The 22981-nt window shown below is 43.2% G+C and overlaps 1 protein-coding gene across 1 annotated transcript in view; it reads left to right on the top strand.

Annotated features, from left to right (window-relative positions):
• The first annotated feature begins 884 nt into the window (after positions 1-884).
• The window catches only part of ARHGAP22 (Rho GTPase activating protein 22), a 217891-nt gene continuing 195794 nt past the window's right edge, over positions 885-22981 (top strand). The window contains exons 1-2 of the mRNA XM_049790658.1: positions 885-1076; positions 4315-4478. Coding sequence (XP_049646615.1) covers positions 4427-4478 — 52 coding nt within the window. The 5' untranslated portion in view covers positions 885-1076; positions 4315-4426. The remainder of the gene's footprint in view (positions 1077-4314; positions 4479-22981) is intronic.

Genomic DNA, 22981 nt, shown 5'->3' with positions numbered 1-22981 from the left:
CAAGAGTGCAATAGATTTGGAGCCACACTCAGTGGTACTCAGGATTGACCCTTTGCAGTGCTCCGGGGATCATATAAACTGCTAGGGATTTGAACGGGGGTCAACTTGATGAGTGCAAGGCCAGCACTTTATCCCCTAGATTCTCTCAGGTCCCCAATTTAATTTTAAATCTAGATGCAAACTCGGACCAAAAGAAAGTTAAAAACACACTGGGGTATGTTTTTAAGATGATTTAAAAATAAAAAAAAAGATGATTTATATTCCACCTGATACAAATAAATTTCTTTTTTTTTTATGTACATGAAAATGCATAATGTACATGAAGATGTGGGAAGAAGTTCTCGCTGAGACTGCAGCTTGCGTTGCAGGAAGGTGGAGGGGAAGAGCACGTGGGCTCTGTGACAGGGCTCAACATCCTTTCTAGCCTCAGTTTCCCAGTTTGCAAAAATGGGTGAAGTCAGCAGCGCTGGCAGTGTTTTGGGATCCTCTCTGCAGCCTGAAGGTGCCACTTCTGCCTGCGACTTCCTCCCCCAGAGTGAAGACAACAGAAGTGGGCCTGCAAATTGTAGACCTGCGACTTTGCAACACTGTGAATGCAATGCCTGGGGAAGCCCTGGAGGCTGCAGGTGAGGGAGGAACCCAGAAGGATTGAGAAAGCAGAGTGGTCCAGGGTTTGAGATATACTGCTCGCCGGTGCCCGCCAGAGGGAGCACGGCACCAAGGCAAGGCCGGGCCTGTGTCAGTCCTACAGAGGTCGGTTCCCTGGGAAACAGATCCTGCGCCCAGGCTGCTGCAATCTCTGAGCAATCCCAGGCAGGCCATCAACGGAACCTCCCTAGGGGCACAGAGGAGCCAGGGAGCCTGGACCGGATTGACCATGTTCAGCAGGGCCGGCTGCCTCCCGGTGCTGCAATGTCCTCAGCCTGCTCGGTCATCACGTGAGGGCTCAGGGGCAGGGCCAAGGCCAAGGCCGGGCAGGGTGAGAAGACAGAGCCCTTCTGGAGGTGCCCTGAGAAAGGATCCCCAGGCAGGCTCTGGTCAAGGCCAAGACGGAGGCATCCTACTGCCCGAACCAGGTGAGCGGGTCCAGGAGGGGCGAGACACAGAAATTCAACCTGGGGGACACTTGCCGTGTCCATCATCCACACTGAGATGATAGGGGCTCCCCCCTATCCTGATCCACAAACGCTGCCAGCTGAGCTGAAGGGGAACAACTTGCCAGGTCAGGCCAGAACATCAGGGGTATGAGAGTAGGTTGCAGCAAATACCCTGGGATGAGCCCTTCATGCCCACTTCCATGGTGTGTCTTGGGGAGACTCCCAGACGCATTGCCTTGTCTCTGGGTGCCGCCAGTAAATTTTTGGAGCAGCAAGCAATGCCCACTAAGTGCTGGGTGTCATTACTGCCATTGCTGATGATGCTAAGGATGCGATGATATCTGGTGCCAGACATGCTGGGCTGGGTCCAAGATCAGAGTCTCCTGGCACCCAGCCCCTAGGTAAGCTGGGTGGTTGCCAGCCAACAAAGCTCCTGGCTGAGTCATCTCTAGCTTTCTGTCCACTGCTGCCCTGAACTCTACTTCTCCTCAGGACCAAATCAATCCCCAGCAGTGCTGAGTGTAGCTGGAATGTGAACAACTAAGACAGGGCCTGAGGACAGGGCAGGGATGGTGTGGATGACTGGGAGATTATTCTACCCCTCTGAGCTACTAACCAGACTCCACCTGCCATCTATCTTTTCCCCAAAGCACAGGCCCATCCCCAGGACTCTGCCACCCCCATTGCCAGAAGAGGCTGCCAAAGTTATTCCTCCAATCTGACCCTTCTTGGTCCCCTCATACCCTCCACAAGGCTTATAGACATACATACACACCCCAATCCAATGTTACGGTGATAAGCGGGTACCTGCCCAGGATATATGGCTCGACTAGAACAGAAACCCAGCTTGAATCTCCCAGGGGAAGCCCTAGAATCTTTGATGGTAGAGCTAAGTCTATACCATCAACTAGGCCAGAAGGGGCAGGGAGAATCTTGGGGGAAAAGTAAAGAAAATGGGCATGTCCAAGGGGAATGTTTACCTGGCCTCTCATACACACACATGTATATGACTTCTTCCTTCCCCTCAGTCCCAAGGCCCTACCATCTAGTCTGACAAGATGGCTTGTGCCGGCAGCTCCACTCAGCTCCTAGGATAAGACAAAGTTGCTTCAGCCCCAGCCAGCAGGTTGTCTCAGAGACAGATTGATGGCCCAGCCAAGGTCGTGAGGCAAAAACAGACATATAAGTAATTAGGGGGTGGACAGCTTCCCAGCACTTCAGAAAAAGACACTGAAAGGCAGACTCACTTTTCTTGTTCCATGAGTTCTAGGATATGAGTTCCTAGAACTGAGGCCCAGAACTGTTTTATATGAAGCTCCCTTTCTGTAAATGAAGCAGAAGACTTAGTAGCAGACAGAACTGAACAGAACAAGATTGGCTTGACTTCAAAATACTGGATACTTAAAGTCCATGTAGTAAGGCCTTTCTCACTGAAGGATCAAATAAATCAACCCTCATTTTTTGTGGCTCCACCCCCAACCCTCATTTTTAAAGTATTTTTAAATGATTTTTTTCTTTCCCAACAATTAAAGGTGTCTTACCTGATTCTCCTCTATTCAAAAAAGACAAAAATGGTTGTTCAGAAAGACTAAGGTGGCCAGACTAAAATTTAAATTTTAGAGCTATGGTGAAAACCTTTTCTTGTTTTCTTGTTGAATTTTTATTTGTTTTGTTTGGGAGCCACACCAAGCCATGCTCAGGGCTTACTCCTGAACCTACACTTAAGGATCACTCATAGCAGGGCTTGAGGCACCATGGGTCATGCTGGGTATCAAATCCAGATTGGTTGTGTGCAAGACAAGTGTCTCTCTGGCCCCTGAATACTTTTCAGTAGAGGTTATGCTTCGTTCGATGTAAGAAACACACTTATCATGGCCTAATGACTGGGCATCCTATATTTTTATTTGCTAAACCAAATAACCTTATTTAGTGGAACATCCAAATTCACACTGCTGAGACAAAAAACAAATACCAGACATAATTCAGGTGGGTTTTTTTATTTTTTATTTAATCTAAAACCCCAACTCTTGGGGCCAGAGAGATAGCACAGCAATAAGGCATTTGCCTTGCATGTGACTGACCCAGGACAGACCCTGTTTGATTCCCAGCATCTCATATACTCCCCCAGCCTGCCAGGAGCAATTTTTAAGTGCAGAGCCAGGAGTAACTTCTGAGCACCACAGTGTGTAGCCCAAGACTCAATAAATTCATTAAAAAATAAAAGCCTGCTGCATTAGATCACAAACAGGCACTGTCCTTTATACTGTTTCCTTTTATCTTCCTCTTTTTCCCTGACCCTTCCTGATTATATGGGACACAGAGACACAAGGGAAACACAGCCACCTGACTTTCACAGTGTCATGGACCTTTTCACACCTCCAGCATCCTAGTTCTGGCTAATTCTCAGTCTCTAGACCTCAGGAATCTACTTTCTCACTTTGCACTATTTAGATAGGCATCTCCAATGTGGGTTTTGCTGCTCTGGACCAGCAATTTCCCTCTCAAGCCCATGGGTCTCTGCTCTGAATTGCTCTGAGAAATTCAACAGAAGCACAGCCTGACCACTCCCTTATCTGTATTTTCCCTCTATTCCTTCAAACTATCCCAGCAAGTTCACAGATTTTCAGTCATTGAGAAAGATGGTACCAGAGCAATGTCCCATGACTGGCATTTCCCTAGTGATTTTTCACAACTATCTGGAAGTAGAATGAGAGTTTACACTCAGTACCACTGACCAGGAGTGAAGATCCTGGTACTGGGTCTCTCTGGCATCGAGAAAGGGGACCTCAATCTCCCCACTCCTAGGACTGCATATCTGATGAAGAGCATCCTACAGGTCATGCCTTCTGAGTACAGGTTGGTGTCTGGGCCTCTTTGTCAAATTCTCCCAAAAGCACAACATCTTCAAAACCCAACTCAGCTGATTTAGATAGCAAGCGCAACATCTGGGATGCAGTGAGACCCTATATTTATGTGCTGCTGTCTGAGCCATCCAATCTGAGAAGGAGCACCATTCTTGTTCCCTTTTTGCAGACTAGAAGAACTAAGGTACTCAGAGACCCCTAGACCACCAGCGTTCCCCATAATCCCACTCAATACCACTCAACACCCCAAGATACATTTGCATTGGAAGGACTAATTCCTTAAAGCAAAGCTTCTGGTTGAATCCAAGAAAACACTAGATAAAGGGCATTCTAAATATATTTCTTTTCTATAGATGCTGATCTCCTGTTACTGGAAACAGGAATTAACTTGTCTGTTTGAGGATGTGGTTGGTTGGTTCTAAAAAAGACCCGCAAGAAATTTGCACATAGACTGCCAACTTCATTATGCAGCGGACAGCTTCTAGCAAAAGGAGGACGCTTTTAACCAGATATTTCAGTAAGACTCTGATTTTATATACTCTAGGCATGTGATTATGTTTTGTTCTTGGTCACTTGATTGTGGGGGAGGGGCATCAATGCCACAGGAGAGGCTAATAGTGGGCTGAGAGCATCCAGAGGAGTCTGTAACTAGGTCCTAGCATAGCCCTTGCTCAACTCTGAACTTGGAATCCAATCCATGTTGGCCAGAAAAGCTCAGCCTGCAACCTGATCACAATTGCAGGATTGACTCTGCGGGCTCTAAATTCTGATATCATTTGGGGTCTGTTTGGGACCATAGTGTCTATTGACGGAGGTCCTTCACACAGGACCATGTGCCCCTGGTTGCTTGTCCTATCACAAACAATATGACCGAAAAATTCCTGCAGAGAGTAGGGCATCTTAGGAGCTGCTGGAGTTTACAGGAAAAAGAGATCTTAAAGCAGAGGGGTATCTCTGGGAGAGGGGGCATAATTGGTAGCATATAATAGTGCATCTTGGGCACCTTCAGGTTAAGATTAAAGTCCCACATTCTTGTGAGAGGCTCTCCACCTATGATCCAAATGCATGGAGGAGCTTTAAAATAATATCCTAGCATTTTAAAATACCAGCGATTCCGTTTGAATTGGTCTGGGCTGAATTCCAGCCATCAGCACATTTTTAATTCCCCAGGATGACTAAAACCACACCACCTTCACTGTGGGGATGGAGGATACAGGTGGGTTCAGCCATGATTATATACAAACTCTGAGCGACAGGAAGCCTCACACTGTGGGGAACCTCACATGACCAACCTCTCAGAACCTACCCTCTAGGGAGGGGTGAGAAGAATTTGTGATAGGTTTTAGATTATTCAATCCTGATGGCATTGGGGGAGTCTATCACACCTCCAGGTATTCTCTCTACATTGTGTGTATTGGATGAGAAAAAAAGAGTTGCTTTTGGGGGGGGGGGAAGATTCCAGCCACCATTCCATAGTGTAGCAGACTCCCCTGGCTTTTAATGAAGAGGCTAATGTGTGGAGAAAAGAACAAGTAATATACTGCCTGTTTAAAAAAAAAAAAAAAAAAACCTGGGTTTAAAGGTACGTGGGGTTAAAGAAGTTGATTGTATAGTTGTTTGTTTGTTTGTTTGGGGAGCACACTCAAGTAATGCTCAGGAGTTATTACTGTCTCTGTACTCAGGGATTGTTCCTGACAATACCAGTGAGATCATATGTGCTCGGGATCAAATCAGGGCCAATCACATGTAAGGAAAGTGCTTAATGTCTTTTCTGTCCTGGGTTTTTTTCTCCATAGTGATAAATTTTATATAAAAAAATTGATCACTTTAAAATGATTCAGTAACAATTTGTTTATTAACACACTATGCATGCAACTGCTACATATGTCTTTCTTCCAAATGTGTTCTGTTGCTCATATCCATTAATCTATAGCGCTCTGCTCCTTCCAGCCCAGGCAACTGCTAATCTGATCTCTGTCTCCATACACTTTCCTATTCTAAATACTCCCTATCAGTAGACTCATACAATGTGTATTTTTAAAGTCTTCTTTGATTAATTGGGGAAATTTTTTTTTTGGTTTTAGGGTCATCCTGGCAGGGCTCAAGTATACTCCCAATGGTATTCAGGGAGCTATGTGCAATAGCTGTGAAACCTGGCGTGTTTCTGGCATGCAGATCGTGTGTACTAGAACTCTCAGCTCTCTCCCCATGTCCTGGAACAGTTTCTTTGACTTAGAGTAATATTTTTGAGGTTCATCCACACAGTATCATATATCAGTACCTCATTCCTTTAGGTTATAAGTTTAGATTAATTTTTAAATCATTGCATGACCAGAGTTTGGCAGCTTTGGTGAATAAATGCATAAATAAAAGGATCCTGCAATACTGCTCTATGGGAGAATTGAAAAAGAAAGTCAACCAATACAGTATAACAAAATAGTCTCTTTCTCTCTGTCTCTGTCTCTCTTCGCTCCTTTTCCTTACTCTTTCCCCCACCACTAGATCATGGGAAAGGTTATTATAGAGGGATAGTGTGTAAATAAATTGCTTGATATACAGCCAACCCAGGTTTAATGCCTATCATCTCATAGAACTCCCGAAGCACTGCCAGAGATCCCTGAGTGAAGTGAAAAGCCAAGAGTAAGCCCTGAGCATCACCAGATGTGGCAAGAGACAGACAGACAGACAGACAGACAGACAGACAGACAGACAGACAGAGACAGAGAGAGATTATTATGGAACTTAATCTTGCTTTAAACTGAATATTCTTGGGATTGGAGAGAATGGAAGGTTTGGGGAGTGATTTCTGCTATTATATGTCACTATTTCATTTTGGCACTAGAGGTAAGGTGCCTGCCTTGCAAGTGTTAGCCAAGGAAGGACTGCGGTTCGATCCCCTGGTGTCCCATATGGTCCCCCCAAGCCAGGGGCGATTTCTGAGCGCTTAGCCAGGAGTAACTCCTGAGCATCAAACGGATGTGCCCCCCCCCCCCAAAAAAAAGAATATGTCACTCTTTCATTTTGCCCACAAATTTGCCAAGTTGTAGACCTACTGTTGTGGGAAGAAATAAAAAGCCACAGTCAGTCCAGCCAGGACTTGTGCCTCCTTCAGGGAACCTGTTAAAATGTTCACCGAGCATTGGATACCTTTCTTGGTTTCACTGTCTGTGAGTATTTTCCTATGACATGATCCTACCAGTTCAGCCCAGCTCTGACCTCTTGGCCTCCAAAAATTCTAATCACTTGCCTGCCATGTTCTCTCCCAAGGATGCTTCTCTGCAGGTGAGTCTTCTGTTTTCCCTGCAGGTCAGCTTTCTGTGAGGTCACCACAGTTTGAGGGAGTCTAAGGGAGTTTGAGGGAGTCTGGAGAGGAAGATGAGGGTCTCTGCCCCAACCCATCTAGTATGTACAGCAAGAAAAGGTGGCAACCTTGAATTTCATACCCCTTCCTCCAACCTCCCAACTTCCCAAGTGCTTTGTTGACTTGGACCCTTTTCTTCTTTTCTATAGATAGCCTGAAGTTCCTCCTAAGTGTTTCTTTAGGGGGTGAGTGGAATACCTGGTATGATGCAGTGTGTGAGACTTGCTGAAGGTACTGGGAATCCTTGTGTTGTCAGGGTTCAAACCAGTCCTATATCATAAAATGGATGAGTCTCCACCCTATGTACTATCCCCTGCCCCCTTGAGTTTTTCTTATAAGATAGATTTGTAGACAAGGAATTCTTGGTCTCTATATGGAAAAAGATGTTTCCCTCATTTCTGAAGAAAAGTTTGGTGAACAGTTGGTCTTGTTCCTTTTGCACTTGAACTTTGCCCTTCTACCTCTGGCATCTCCAGTTTCAGATACTAAGTCACCTAATAATCAGGTAAATTTTTGTTTCCTCTGTGATGAATCATTTTTCCCTAGCTTTTCTCAAGACTTTTTCCTTGTCTTTCAGGATTTGTCTATAAGGTGTGAAAGTGTAGCTTTTTCCTAAGTATTCAGCTTGGAATAGTTTTAACTTTTTGTATATCAAAATTTATTTTTATCTTTGCAGTCACTTTTTCTTTTCAAGTTACTTTTCTATCTTGATTTTCTAGGATTTGCAACATACATATATTGACAGACTTGCTATTACTTTTTGGGTCTCTAAGAACTCTTTGCTTGGCTACTTGGCTCTGTGATTTTGGAATCATTTTTATACTTTCTCTTCAAATTTAATTATTATTTCTTTTTCTATCTCAACTATGCTGTTGAAATCAAGTTAATTGTTGATTTCCACTGTTGGTCTTTCAATTCAAGAATTCCCATGTGTAGGTTTTTATGCTTTTTTATAAATGAGGATTGTGTGATCACCATAGGGACTCCAAAATATGTGTAAACATCACAATTCACAGAGTGCAACCTGCTCCAAGCACCACAACTGAGTTTAGAAGTATCACAACCAGATATATGACCTCTGGCAAGCACCAGAACCCTGTATGGCAGTGCCACAACCTAGCATGTGTGTGTCCACCTGTCATCATAACAAGGAAGCAGGGGAACAATCTTGAGGAAAGGATGGACAATGTTCAGCAGTGCTGTCCAGGGAAGGTACTGAGAATGTCTGGGATTTCCTGTTGATTCCTGGAGTAGTTGGTTTTGGTTACACAAAGGTAATCCTGCAAGGGCTAGAGAGATAGTATAGTAGGTAAGAAGCTTGCCTTGTACATGGCTCACCCAGATTCACATGCATTTGACTCTCCAGTTCTACCAGGAATGATCCCTGAGCACAGAGCACTTATGTACATTCATAATCTCACTCAGAAGTTGGAGAAGCTGAAAGACACTCCAAAGTTAGACAGTGCAGGCAGCTCTGCTGCTGCTTCACATCAAAGTGGTGAATCAGCTGGCAAAGGTGAATCATCAACATATCTGTGCTGCAAAACTGGTTGCCACTTCTAGACCCTCTCTCAAATTAAAATCTGTGACCCTGCTAATAGAAAGCATATGGAAATGGAAATATTAGGAAATGTTCTTTAGCCTAAAGAAACATGTCACTCAAGAGGACCCTGAACTGAGGGTAGAGTAATAGTACAGTGGGTAGGGCATTTGCCTTGCATATGACTAACCAGAGTTCAATTCCCAGTATCCCCTATGGTCCCTGGACCCCCACCCTGAGTAATTTGTGAGTGCAGAGCCAGGAAAAAATCTGAGCAATGCTGGGTGTGGTCCAAAAAACAAATAAGAGAACTGAGTTGAGGAGCCTCTAGCTGGCCATTTAACTTACTCTGGTGCTAGGGGCTTTTGAGAAGAGTATGAGAATAAAAGAATGGAGTCATTGGAGTACCCACTATAGGCACTTCAGGGAATATGTGCTGTGGTCACTCCTGCCTATGCTCCTGGAGCAAACTGGGTTTTTCCCTGCTCTGGGGCTTTAACTGACCCCAGCACAGCATCAAAATTCTCCTCCAAGTTCCTGCTTTCTTTTGAATGACCTCTGGCAGATTTCTTTCCTACAAACCCAGCTCCCCTTGAGAGAAGGGGCTGCATTTCTACATGTGTGTCCCATAATCTAGGTCTGGCTACTGGCCCACAGCATAGGCTTTATGAAGGCTCATGGATCTATCATTAAGTCATGTCAGGAAGGACAGTGAGGAAGCCCACAGGAATTTGATACTGAAGATAAGCGCCAAGTGGTCAGTCAAACTTTAGCAAACACCTAAGTCCTAAGTTCCACAAAGGAAATCAGAAGGGGCAAGACAAGGGACCCAGAGACAGAGCCACATGTAGAGTAGATATGTGAGGATGGGGATCATATAACAGGGGTATCTGGGTGTGCAGTGGACAGAGAGTTTCTTCAGGTTAGCTGAATACTTGAGGTCTTCTTTGTGTGCCTAGGTAACCAGTGGTACATATGAATGCTGTCTGGGTTGGGCAGTAGATGGATCAAGTCCTCAATCTCCCTTTCTCTTCAAGAATTCCCCTGCATACCTGAACAGTTAGTATCTCTAGTAAATGAGGAAGAAAGAAGTCATTTCTTCCTTTGATGAAGGGAATAATGGAGGGAGGTCCGAAACTACTGATCTGTAATTGCACTGACATCACTGCACGAGGGACAACTCACTTCAATTGTGGGGCCTCATTTCACCCTTGAAGTCAGTCTGCGAATTTTTAATGCTCCAATTTTACAAATGAAAAAGGAGCAGTCTTCACAGTCCACTTCCCCAGACAGGAAATGAGAAAGTTACAAGGTTCAAGTTTGGGTTTTCGAGAGTTGAGCATAAGAGGAGAGTTTTAATGAAGGCAATGTCTTTGGATCAGCTTTGGGAGGTGAATCCCAGAAGCAAAAGAGTGAGGCTGGGAGGGATGCAAGCCTGTGTGAAGGGCTTGACTTAGTCTGAGACTGCTCACCAGTCTGACTCATGCAGGAACTTGGAGGTTAGAAGAGGGCCTAGGATTTCTGGAAGTGTAGCAGTTAGGGAAGCAGCTGTTGCCTTGCCTTCCCTGGCTGAAAGTGTCCAGGCCTTCCTTCCTTTGCACAGATCTATGAGTTTTGAGCTTCCCACATGATACTGCCTCACCAATAAAGTCTGAGATCCTCACAGGAATTCATTTGCAGCTTGGTGTTCTTTTCCATGTATGACCAAAATCAGATCAAGCTACCATGATGGAGAGGGGGCACCCAGATCTACACCACAAGTTACAGCCTTTTGTGCTAGTGTGTCTTTCTCATGGCAGTCCATGTGTGACTAGACTGGTCTGGGAATATATAGAGTTGAGAGATCCCAGTGTCGAGTTAGTGGGGATAGAATGAGAAACAGCGCTATAGAGAACACAACCAAGTTCCCTTTCTTGTAGGAGAGGGGTCCCTGAAGGTTGGATTTAATACAGGTCAGAACCAAGTGGCATAAGCTGAGGGACTTAAAGAAGGCCAGTTGGTCTTTATGTAATTCAGGAAGCTGTAGGTCCAAGGCCAAGGCTTTGGTTGTGCCTCTTGTACTCTGGTTTGTCTCCTATCTCTGTGCATCTTTCCCCTCTCTACATGCTTCTTTTTCCCTCACCTCTTCCCAGGACATGAATCAGAGACATGTCCTTTTAACTCGGTGGTCTCTTTCAAGGCCCAAACTCCAGAGTCATATCCTGTGATGCTGGCAGATCAACATCTAAACTGAAGGGTGGGGACAACCTTCAGGTTGGCCCTTAGCAGTTAGGAAGCTCCCTCTTGTTTTTTAGCATCCTGCAGATTTCCATTGGTATTTGTGCCTCAGGAAGGGGGTACTAAGCAGAGTCCAGAGAGAACTCTCAGCCTGTGTCTAGACAGAACCTCTGCCAGCAGACAGAGATCCTGATGAGGACAACTTCCCTACCCAGGAAATGGAACCAAGAAGCTAACTCAGGAGCTTTCCCCAAACCAGCTCCTCACCACAAAATGTCTGCCTGAACATAGAGGGGAAATGACTTCAGACACAGGATGGTTGTGAAATGGCAAACCAGAGTGGGGGCCTAGTGCTCCTTTCCACTGCCTCCTCCTGGCATAGTCTTTGACAAGCACCTCTGAAACTCCTGGGTGCCAGGGTCAGGCTTAGATTCAATCCCCTCTGCCTTTAGGTTCCCTGACCTTCAAACCCTGCCCTGAGTCTGGCATGTCACCCTCAGGCTTCCACAGTGCGTTAAGTAGTATACAAAGGCATCTCTCTCAGTGGTTTATAGTGGCAGGAAGTTAATACAAAAACTCAGCTAGATTTTTTTAGCATCTAAGAGGGCTGGGAGGAAGGTAGAAAGGCATACAATGATACAGTTGCTGCACCACATTAATTTTCAGACACTTGTCCAGAGTCTGAGCATCCTGATAAGAAGCTCAATCTCGTGTTCAGGTAGAAATGGCAGTTTCTACTCTGCCTACCTTTCCCTGCTCTCTCCTCTTAGCCCTGTGACATTCCTGAAAAGTCCATTAGCTCTCCAGAGTACAGAGAAAGGGAAAGGTCCACACTTGTGCTACATCATGTCTGTTAAAGAAAAAAAAAAAAAAAACATTCTTGAGAGAAAGCCAGGCCACAGTCTAGTGCTCTAAATCCACATGGACTCTGCACTGTAAATGTTTAGCACTGTCTATAAGTGCTAAGGGATTAAAGCTCTAGTCAACAGCAGAATTCAAGGGAAGGGAACAGAGTGATTGATTCATTAATGAGTAAGACTTTCCATCAACTGTAGGATATAATTTTAATAGTTGACTGTGAGCATCTGTGGCCATTGGGAATGTTGCAAAGGGAACATATATTCCTCCTGGGGCCTCTGTTGAAGCATAAATATAATTTACTTAGAGCTGGGCACCGAGTCTTACTTTTCATACCTAGAGCATGCAATCTCAGCACTGAACAATAGAGAAAGGAAGACTGTTGTAATGACAATAGCTTGCTGGGGCTATGCAGAGCTGGACCAGGGAGCAGATGGGTGGTCCTTCACAAAGAAATGGCAGATAATTCATTTGGACACTCAGCACTGAGCCAAGCAGGCATTATTATGGGCTCTGGGGATACTGCTGTAACAAAACTGTTGAAAAATTCCTGCTTGCTGGAGTTCACTTTCTTCTTCTATTCTGATAAGACAAGAAAGAAATATTCTCTGATGTCTAAAGTCTTTCCTGTGTAATCTAGGGCACTGGTGGGAGGTGGAGAAGGAAGAAATGGTATTGAAATTGTTTGAAAATTTACCTTCTAATTAAGATAAATTCCCACAAGTCCACCCACAGAGCAGGATCCTCCCTCATGTATGACATTCCTTTGTCCATACAGGTACCCAAACTTGATGGATGACAACAGTAGATATGAAGTGCCAGGCCCATCCCTGCTACCCTCATATACTACTTAAAGCAAATTCAGGAAATCCCTCAGGGTAGCAAAGGGAAGAGGAAGAGGTTGGGCCCCCTTTTGTACTTAAGTCTTATTGATTTTGAATGTGCTTTCATACGTCTTTCTGTAGTTGAAACTTTCAAAGGACTTTTGATGGTCTTCACTGATATCACCAGGAGGAATAAAATACCTTTAAAGCAGATTTTGGGGTCTTTTAGTGCTGTTGGAGGGGACCTCTAAGGTTGGAGGTGGAGACAGAGAAGCTAGCAGTCAGCTCTATGGCTCAGGTACCATCTGGCCCATACCTGCATCTTCGCTCTGGAAACAGACAGGAGCTCACAGCCCTGGAGTCCAGGGAGAAGATGTCAACTATGTCCCTGTGAGCCACTTACCTGGCAGAGTGACTACTTCCTTCAGTCCTTCACCTCCACTTAAAACAGGAATAAACAAGGCATTCTTGGACAGAGAGATGTATTAACTATGGTTGTAGGGCCTGGATCCAGGGAACATTCAGCAAAGCTGAGATCAGGACTCTCAGCACTGCACTTGAAGGAGTAGTGGCCCCTATCACACAAGCTAATTGTCACTCCTTTGGGATCCCTACAAGCCTGATCTATGCATCCAATAAAAGGAAAATTTAAACCTTGTCCTCGAACTGGTTCTGGAAATTCATATGTGAGTCCAGAGCTTAACATCTTGATGGTGCCTTACTGAATGTAACACAGGGTCTCTTCTCCTAGGCTGAGTCAACCTCAGGCCTAGCCTCAGAACTTGTTAAGCATGAAGCCCACCAGTCTCATTAGCCCACACAGAGTCTCAGTGGGGCCCAAATGACCATACTCAGCCCATATTCTACACAGTGTGCTAAGACTGATGAATTGAGAGCTCATAAATCTTTTGGGGTAGTGACATAAACCACAGTTTAAAACTGAACTGTGGAAAGAGGAGGAAGTTGCTGCAGGAGTAGGCCTGAGATGCCTTCCACCCACTTGGCTATGCCCTGTGGCATATCAGGAACTTGGCACAGAACCTAGATCTTTGCTCACCCCCAAACCCTGTCCTGTTCCAACCCACACTGGAATGCAAACAACTAGCACCCAGAGGGCACACCGATATACCTCACACCTTACTTTCTGGGTTCAACACCAACTTGGGTATTCAGCAATTCAACTCAATTCAACCATCCTCAGAATGGGGGCTAAGTCCAGAGTTAAGGGTCCAGTCAAATTCCACTTGTAAGTGAGGGTCTTCAGGAACCCACACTTCTGCCCAACTCGATAATAAATTTGATTGCTTCTAGAGACTCCCGGTGATTTCGGATAATTTTCTTAAAAATGCTACAGAACTCAAGCAATACTTTACTAACTCTCAACAGTAAGTATAGTTGAGAAAGCCAAATAAAAGATGTGCCCATGATAGGTTGGCATCTGGATGGTGGATAGACACCTTTATGCTCACTCCAGACCTGCCTTCCTGCAAACCCACACATGTACCCAGAAGCTTCCACATTCTTAAAACCCTATATTCAGGGGTTGCAAGAAGGTTTTGTATGTAGGCATGACTAAAAAGCATGGAATTTTGTGATAAAACTCCTCTCCAGTTCCTGTGGGGAAGAAGGTGGAGCTTAATGTTCCAGCCTATGAGGTTATCCCTCCCCACAATGCCCTAAACTTTCTTTTTTGTTTGTTTGTTTGTTGTTTTTTGTTTTTTCTTTGTTTTTCGGCCACACCCGGTGACGCTCAGGGATTACTCCTGGCTATGCGCTCAGAAATCGCTCCTGCCTTGGGGAACCATATGGGATGCCGGGGCATCTAACTGCGGTCCAGTCCTAGGCTAGCGCATGCAAGGCAGGCACCAACACTGGTAGCTTGCGCCACTGCTCCAGTCCCATACCCTAAACTTTATATTGAAATGGATGGTCAGACCCATCCACACCAAGGAGGGGCTGCTGGTTGGAAAAAAGAATAATAAGGCTGGCTGAGGGGAGGAGAAAAAGAGAAGCAGTAAGGATTCATGGAGGGAAGCTGAAAGAGGCTGCATGAAAAGCTTAGCATAGAAGCCATGTGTGAAAATGCACATGGTGGTTAGGGCCATGGAATAAACCAAGCTGACTCCGATGAAACGCTAACTGACTGTGATTATTTCTATGCCATTATCCTGTGCCTTCAGAACCCCTGGCCAAAGGGGCTACAGGCAGCATGCTGTGCCAGCCCAACCTCGGACATTATATTTTATAGTAATATAACAGCAGCCCACCAGGAAGGGTTGTCTTGGTTTTCACTGGAGACCAACCCCAGTCTGAAACTCTCTGGAGACTGCAGTCACCTCATTAGCATAAACTTGGGGTTGGTGAAAAGGAACTTGTTTTGCAAAATTTTGGAAATTTCAAGATTTTCCAAGAGTCTTAGGAGCACTATGTCAGGAGCCAGGGACAAATAAGACACACATAACACATCCCCTTTATGTTCCTGTCCTGAAGACACTCTCTCCTTAGTGGGATCCTTCCTCAGAGACTTGACTTGGACTTTGTGTATCTCTTGTGATTATTAGCTAAGAAGAAGGAGTCAAGTGTCTGCATCTTCTGTGAGGTTGTCATGGATTTGGTACTGGGCTTCTGTTGTGAAGACAAACCCTTAACAGGACCAGGCAGATTAAACAAAAAAGGTTGATCACATACCCTGCTTGCTTAAGTCCCCCTCCAATCCTGCCAAAGCACCTTCAGGTGGTCCTTGAAGGTGGCATCACATTAGAGAACCAAGTATGGCTAGACAGGGCCCTGGGTTTCAAGGTCAGCTGGAGCACATCCCTTCCCAAAAAAACATTATTTTCAAATCAGCATGGTGCTTTCGAGTAATCACCCTAAATCATAACTTGGCTAAATTTAAGAACCATTTAAAAGAAACCCCTCCTATTTCTAAGTCTTGTTTCTGGACTTGAGAGGCATGAAAGTGTGAATCTGATGGAGTTCTGGGCTGCTAAAACTCAAGTGGCAGTTGGATTCCAAGATGATCTGTTTCTTGCCAAAGTTTCTGTCCTTGATTCCTGGGCTAGAATTAGGATATAAAAAAGATAACAAAAAAGACCTGGCTCAGTATCTTTGGTGGATTTAATTGGGATCAGCTATTGCAGAATTATTCACCCCCATAAAATTAGTGGCTTTAAAATAGGAAACCTTTGAAGCAGAGCAATAATACAGTATGCAATAATAAAGTACTTGCCTTGCAAATCTCAGGCCTGCATTTGGTGCCCTGATTCCTGAATACAATTAGGACTTACCTCTGCACATTTCCTGGTATGGCTTTCTGTATTCCTTTTTCCAGAACTTTCTTTTCATTCTCCATTCCTTATCTCTGTTTGTTGCCATGATCAGAGGTCATCTACCTCTAGTTGTGGTGCTTGGACACATAATTGTGCTCACTTTCCTTTAGTTGTGGTGACACTGGAATTCATACCTGACTGAAGTGCCACTGAGAATTCACTTGCAGTGAGGAGATTGTGACTAGCAGAGTGATTCGGTTCAAACAGCAGAGCAAGCTCCTAGCATGTATGGTGACCTCAGGGAACAAACCCTCAGCATTATGCTTACAGGGCTGATGCTTTTGCTGCTGAGCAATCTCCCAAGCCTTAAGCATTTATTCTTGTGATGATTCTGTTTGTCAAGCTCATCTGGGCTCAAGGCTGGTGTGTCTGCAGCTGGTGTGTCTCAGAGAAGTGGCTCTGAGAACAGCGTTGCTCACATCTGTTTGTGTGGCCAACTAGGACCAAACAAGTCTCTTTTGGATACAGAGATGGGTGTGGGATTGCAATCAATCTAGTCCTGGAGGGACATGACTGTTTTTCAGTATTGCAATTGGCCCAAATGTTTCTTGGGGTTACATTTTTTTGCAGTGAGCTAAATATCAAGAATCAATTTTTAAGTAAAATAAAAATGTTCATATGCATACACTCCTTTGCTGAGACCCCAAGGTAACCAAGTAAGAAAAGGCAAGAGCAGAGGTTGAAATACCTCTGGGTTCTTCCTCCCCACTCCCTGAATCTGAAGAAAAGCTCAGCAAAACAAGTGCGAGCATGTGTTAAGGGATGATCTCCTGTGAAAAAAAAGTGGGGGCAATGAGAGCACATCTGGTCCATTTCCTGCTGAACTCAGCCATCTTTAAGCTGTAACATAGTTAGGAATGTGTTTTCTCAGAGGAAAATGCAAAATATTCATTCAAAAAAGGAGTGGTCCCTCACTTGAATACATTGCTCAGGGAGGTGGGCATTGTTAAAGTCATTTCCTACATTGTGGTGTGTCTTGGTGGCAGAGCCATATAAAAATTAAGACAGAAGTTCTAAACAGATAGAGCCAGATTCCAAATCCAGCCCTTCCCAGTATTTCTCTTTGGCTTCCAGTTGGCTTCATTCCAGCCCCTAGCTACATAGGAGGCCAGGCTATGACCACAGAGTTGTTAGAGATAAAGTACTTCTAATAAGACTTCTCCGCTATACTGTAGTGTTCAATAAGTGTGATTTGAGAACATTCATCTTCATCCCTACCATTCAGGTTTCAGTCTGGGAAAGGAGCTCTTTCACAGGGATAGCCTCTCTGACCTCAAACATCCCCACAACCCCAGGAAGGTAGATAATTTGTCTCTGCTTTATGGATAAGGGAGCTGAGGCAGAGCAAACCACTGACCCAGATTCTTTAAGCTACTTAGAGGGAAAAAAATGGATGGCTTGAACTGGGCTATCCTGAGCCCAAAAAATACTCTACGCGCTCTTCATCCTTTGCCTTCCTGCATTACCTCTAAGGGACTCTGGTCACAGAGTCTAGGAAAACATCATGGCTCCAAAGCACCAAGTGTGTTTGGGTAGATATTTCACCTTTTCATCTCCTCTTCACCCAACCTAGTGGTTTACAAGGAAAAAATAAACAAGACCATTTGCAGAGAAATGATGCTGTTCACTCATTTGTGACTGGGCCTTTATGGGGGCTCCAGGTGGAAGAATCCTTTCACCCTAACCAAATTATTCAAGATGCTTCTTTCTGAGAGACAAGAACTAACCTTTATCACAGTTGGCTTAAAATGACTGTTTTGTTGTTGATTTTCTCATATATAAAAGATGGCATGGAAGTTACTTAGTTTAATTTCCACATCTTCTTACCCCCAACGAAGGCTGCTCTATAGAAGGTAACTGAAGTGAACCTTCAGTTCATTCTATTGTGTTCAAGTCAGAAATGAGACACCCTCTCCCCGTATTCTCAGTCCCAACCTTCAACCAAGTCATCATGGCAGAGTTTTCCTAGGTGACACCATCATTCTTTCCGCTGAGACTTATTAAATTCCCTAAAGACATGGAACTGTACAAGGAACCATGTGTTCCTGGAAGAACCAGTAGAAGAATTAAAACTTAAAAATATGAAAAAAAAAGAAACAGTTTCCATTGAAACCTTTGCTCACATTGCAATGCAGAGAACCCAGACAGCTCTGAATGATCATTAGGAGCAGTGGAAAGTAATGGGTACTTCTCAGGCCTTTAAGCACTGACATGGCCAATGAAGTCTGTGGCAGAATGGGTTGCAGGCAGAAAGAAAGGCAGATCTCATTGTAAAATGTCCAGACAGGCAGAGTAGAGCTATAGGAGGTCAGTAGCTCAGTAGTACCTGGTAGGAATTATATAGGCACATTTGCAAGTTGCCAGCCTCAGGCAAGTCTTTACTCTTTTAAGAAAGGACTGGCATTCTAATAAGACTTTTTCTTTTGTTTGTTTGTATATCTTTATTTAAACATCTTGATTACAAATATGGTTGTAGTTGGGTTTCAGTCATGCAAAGAACACCCCCCTTCACCAGTGCAGCATTCCCATCACCAAAGTCCCAGATCTCCCTCCTCCCCACCCCAGCCCCGCTGTACTCTAGACAGGCTTTCTTCTTCCCTCATTCATTCACATTGTTATGATAGTTCTCAATGTAGTTATTTCTCTAACAACACTCATCACTCTTTGTGGTGAGCTTCATGTAGTGAGCCCTCCTCTCTTTTGTCTCTGAGAATTACTGCAAAAATGTCTTTCAATTTTCTTAAAACCCATAGATGAGTGAGACTATTCTGTGTTTTTCTATCTCCCTCTGACTTATTTCACTCAGCATAATAGATTTCATGTACATCCATGTATAGGAAAATTTCATGACTTCATCTCTCCTGATGGCTGCATAATATTCCATTGTGTCTATGTACCACAGTTTCTTTAGTCATTCATCTGTTGAAGGGCATCTTGGTTGTTTCCAGAGTCTGGCTATTGTAAATATCACTGCAACGAATATAGGTGTGAGGAAGGGATTTTTGTATTGTATTTTTGTGTTCCTCGGGTATATCCCTAGGAGTGGTATAGCTGGATCATATGGGAGTTCAATTTCCAGTTTGTGGGAGAAATCTCCATATTGCTTTCCATAAAGGTTGGACTAGACAGCATTCCCACCAGCAGTGGATAAGAGTTCCTTTCTCTCTGCATCCTCGCCAGTACCAAGACCTTTTTCATTCACCAGAATAAAATATTACAAGAATAAATTTGATTATGGAGAAGGGTAGGAAGAGGTAACACTCAGGAATGAGCTATGGCTCTTACAATAGGCAGCAGCCACAGAGAGTGGCAGAAAAGAAAGATGTAGAATATTTCATAGAAATATGATGTTTTCTGTGGTTTCTTTTTTTTTTTTTTTTTTTTTTTTTTTTTGGTTTTTGGGCCACACACCCGGCGGTGCTCAGGGGTTACTCCTGGCTGTCTGCTCAGAAATAGCTCCTGGCAGGCACGGGGGACCATATGGGACACCGGGATTCGAACCAACCACCTTTGGTCCTGGATTGGCTACTTGCAAGGCAAACGCCGCTGTGCTATCTCTCCAGGCCCTTCTGTGGTTTCTTGGCTTGTAGTTTTGTAACAGCAAGTTCACAGGTGAATAAACTTGTATTCACTCTTGACAGTGCTCCTGGGGCTATATGTGTGTGCATGTAAATGTATGAGGATATGCATCTGTGATACTTACTGTTGGTGCATGTTTACACGCATGAATGTGTAAAAGAGTGTGAGCATTAATCTCAAATGCTGGCCTCTCTCAAAAGCTTAAAAACACTACTTTTCCAGTTTAATGGTTGACCTAAAGAAAACCACAGGTAAGCAAAGCAGGAGACTGTTATTGTTCCTATTTTATAGCTAACCAGGCTGAGGCACCAAAGCTGAACTAGATTGCACACAAGACTACCAAATTTCATCTCAGGACCTGCAGATCCTAACATCTAGGCTTTATGACACTTCCATAACACAGTAAATAGCAACCAAGAAAGAAGGCTCATCACTGCCTGGATCTTTCACAATATCTAAATCCTGTTAGTTCAATCTGTTTTTGTTTTTTTGGGCCACATCTGGTGGTGCTTAGGCTTACTCCTGGCTTTGTGCTAAGGAATCATTCCTGGCAGGGCTCAGGGGACCATACAGATATGAAGGATCAAACCTGGGTTAGCCATGTGTCAGCAAGTGTCCCTCTATTTATTGTATTATCATTCCAATCTTAATTTTTAAAAAAAATCTTTTTAATTTAATCCGATGGTGGTAGCTTATCAAAATGCAAAGGGTAAATGAAATTGGAAGTCACTCAATATTGTTCCAAAGTGTGAGTGAACACACTTTGTGAGGGAACACAATGAGTGGTTGTGTTCATTGTGATCAGCACAAACTGCAAATGTGCTGTTAGTCCAAAATTTCTTATTCCCTCTGAGGTTGCCTCTACCTGCCTCTTCTGCTTGAGATTGTAGCTTATAGTCCTGCCAAGAAACTGCCTGCCTCTGAGTTCAGCAAATCCATAAACAGAGAAGCTATGAAAGGCATGAAATCCTTGATCTCAATCAGGGTCTCTGAAAGAGTTTGCACACCCACCCCCAGGACACGGAAATAACCAGGAAAGCCTTCCCAGAGGGATTTGGAGGGGATTCATTTGTTCACGTAAGGAAGGTAAATTTTCATTTAGGAGTAATGAATACCTTTTTTTTTTTATTTTAACCCCTGCAAAAGTAGTGGCAGGCCAAACACCTTTAGGAATTTCTAAACATAAGACTCCTGAGACCCTAAGGTCAAAGCAGACTGAACATTATTATCAAACATCTCTGCTATGTGATGCAATAAAGCATGTGTATAATAGTGCAAAAATATTTCTTTAACCACTGATATAAATACAGATTTCTGAGCCAAAATCTTGGGAAATCTTGGGAAAGAACTTATTAACCATGGTTCTTTTCAGAACTGATCGTACTCTCCATGGGTCCTTGCTCCTTTCCAGCCATGGATTGTGTGCTTACATCCACATTCCCATGTGCCCTTATATAGAAACTAACTCCTGCTGGGGATTGGTTTAAATATGCATATTATTTTGTTAAACATCTTAACAATTTCTAAACTCCCAGCCTGTGAACAAAGGATTTTTTATCATATTAGATGTTTCCTTCCTTCCTTCCTTCCTTCCTTCCATCTTTCCTTCTTTCTCTCCTTTTTCCTTTCTCTCTTTCTTTCTTTATCTTTTTATTTAAAAAATTACAGATCAATAGTAAATAAAGAAAAATTCTATTTGCTTTTTAAATTAATTTACATTAAATTACCAAGAAATACACAGTTACAAAGTTGTTTATGATTGAGTTTCAGTTATAAATGTCCAACACCCATTTCTTCACCAGTGCATATTTCTTGTCACTAATGTTTCTAGTTTCTCCCCCCATACAGCCCCCCCCACTATTGCATACAATTTTCTTCTTATTCATCCTTTTTCTTTTTTTATTTTAGGCTCTATAGTCTGCAGTATTGTTTCTTAAGTGTTATAATATCAGGCATATCACTTTAATTGCCTTCAACATCCTGTTCTTGTCCAGAGTGATCATTTCCAACTTATAAAAATTTCTTCAAATAACTTCCTAGAGTTAATAAAGTCTGTTTTACACTTCGTTGAATTTATCTCTTGCTATTTTATTCTAGTTGAGTTCATTATGAATAAGACTGTTATTTTATTTTGACATTATTCATAAAAATTATAAATTATAATTATAATTAATAAATAAATAAATTATAATTTATTTTTTCTTGTTGATCTTAGACTCTGAAATTTCTCTGAATTCCTATATTAATTCTGAAAGGTTTGGGGTGACTTCCTTGGCAATGTTCTTTATATATTGATGACTTTTGTTTGGTTCAGATTGAAGGTTTGAGCCACTCCTGGCAGTACTCAGAGGCTTTTCCAGGCTCTGCATACAGGAATCATTCCCGGCTCTGAGGACCATTTGAAATGCCAGGGATTGAATCTGGGTCAGTTGAGTGTAAGGCAAATACTTACCCACTCTGGTCCCTACTTCTTCCTTTTTGATCTGAATGTCTTGATTTCTTTCTCTTGCATAGCCAGGAGTAACCCCTGAGCATCACCAGATGTGGCCCAAAATAAAAAAATATATATATATATTTTTGTTATTTTGTTCATTTTTCTTACATGTCAAATCATTTTATCCATATTCTTATACTTGTTTTGTGTTAAATATAAGTTTTCAGGCATATTCCTTTAATTTGCTTGTTTATTATATATGTGTACATTATTATTATTATTATTTTTTTTGTAGTTCTAAGGATCTACCTGGGTCAGATGCATGCAAGACATGTGTTTATCACATGAGTCACAGCCCTTATCTCTTTTGGGTTATATTTCTCATACTTTTTATTTATTTGTTTCTTGTTTATTTGGGGTCACACCTGGCAGTGATCAAGACCTACTTCTCTCCCAGGAGTGACTCCTGATGATGTTCAGGAGACCTGGTAATGCTGAAGATAGAGCACAGAATTTCTGTATGTTTTGCATGAATTTGAGTCCATTGAACCCATCTTTCTAGTTCCATTCTGAGTTATTCTTTATGGTTGCTTTGAACAATGCATCTTAATTTAAAACAATCTTGTTTATACCACATTAATAGAAATCATATATAAAAAAAAAACTTTTCTTACGTAGCTCCATTTCCCCAACCCCAACTTATGTTGTTATAGCACCACCACATCTTTAGAGAGAGGTGTCCCTAATAGTACTCAGTGATCCTGGGGCCAATCCTGATGATATTTGGGAAATTAGTGTAAGTTTGAAGGCTTAGTACTTTAGTTCCTTGAGATAAAACCACACACAATACAAGACTGAAGCCAAAAGCTTCAGCATCA

Source organism: Suncus etruscus, chromosome 17 (genome assembly GCF_024139225.1).
Source record: "Suncus etruscus isolate mSunEtr1 chromosome 17, mSunEtr1.pri.cur, whole genome shotgun sequence".
In the NCBI taxonomy this organism is placed as follows: Eukaryota; Metazoa; Chordata; class Mammalia; order Eulipotyphla; family Soricidae; genus Suncus; species Suncus etruscus.
Note: the sequence above shows the minus strand (reverse complement) of the source record. Positions and strands in the feature narration are given on the sequence as shown.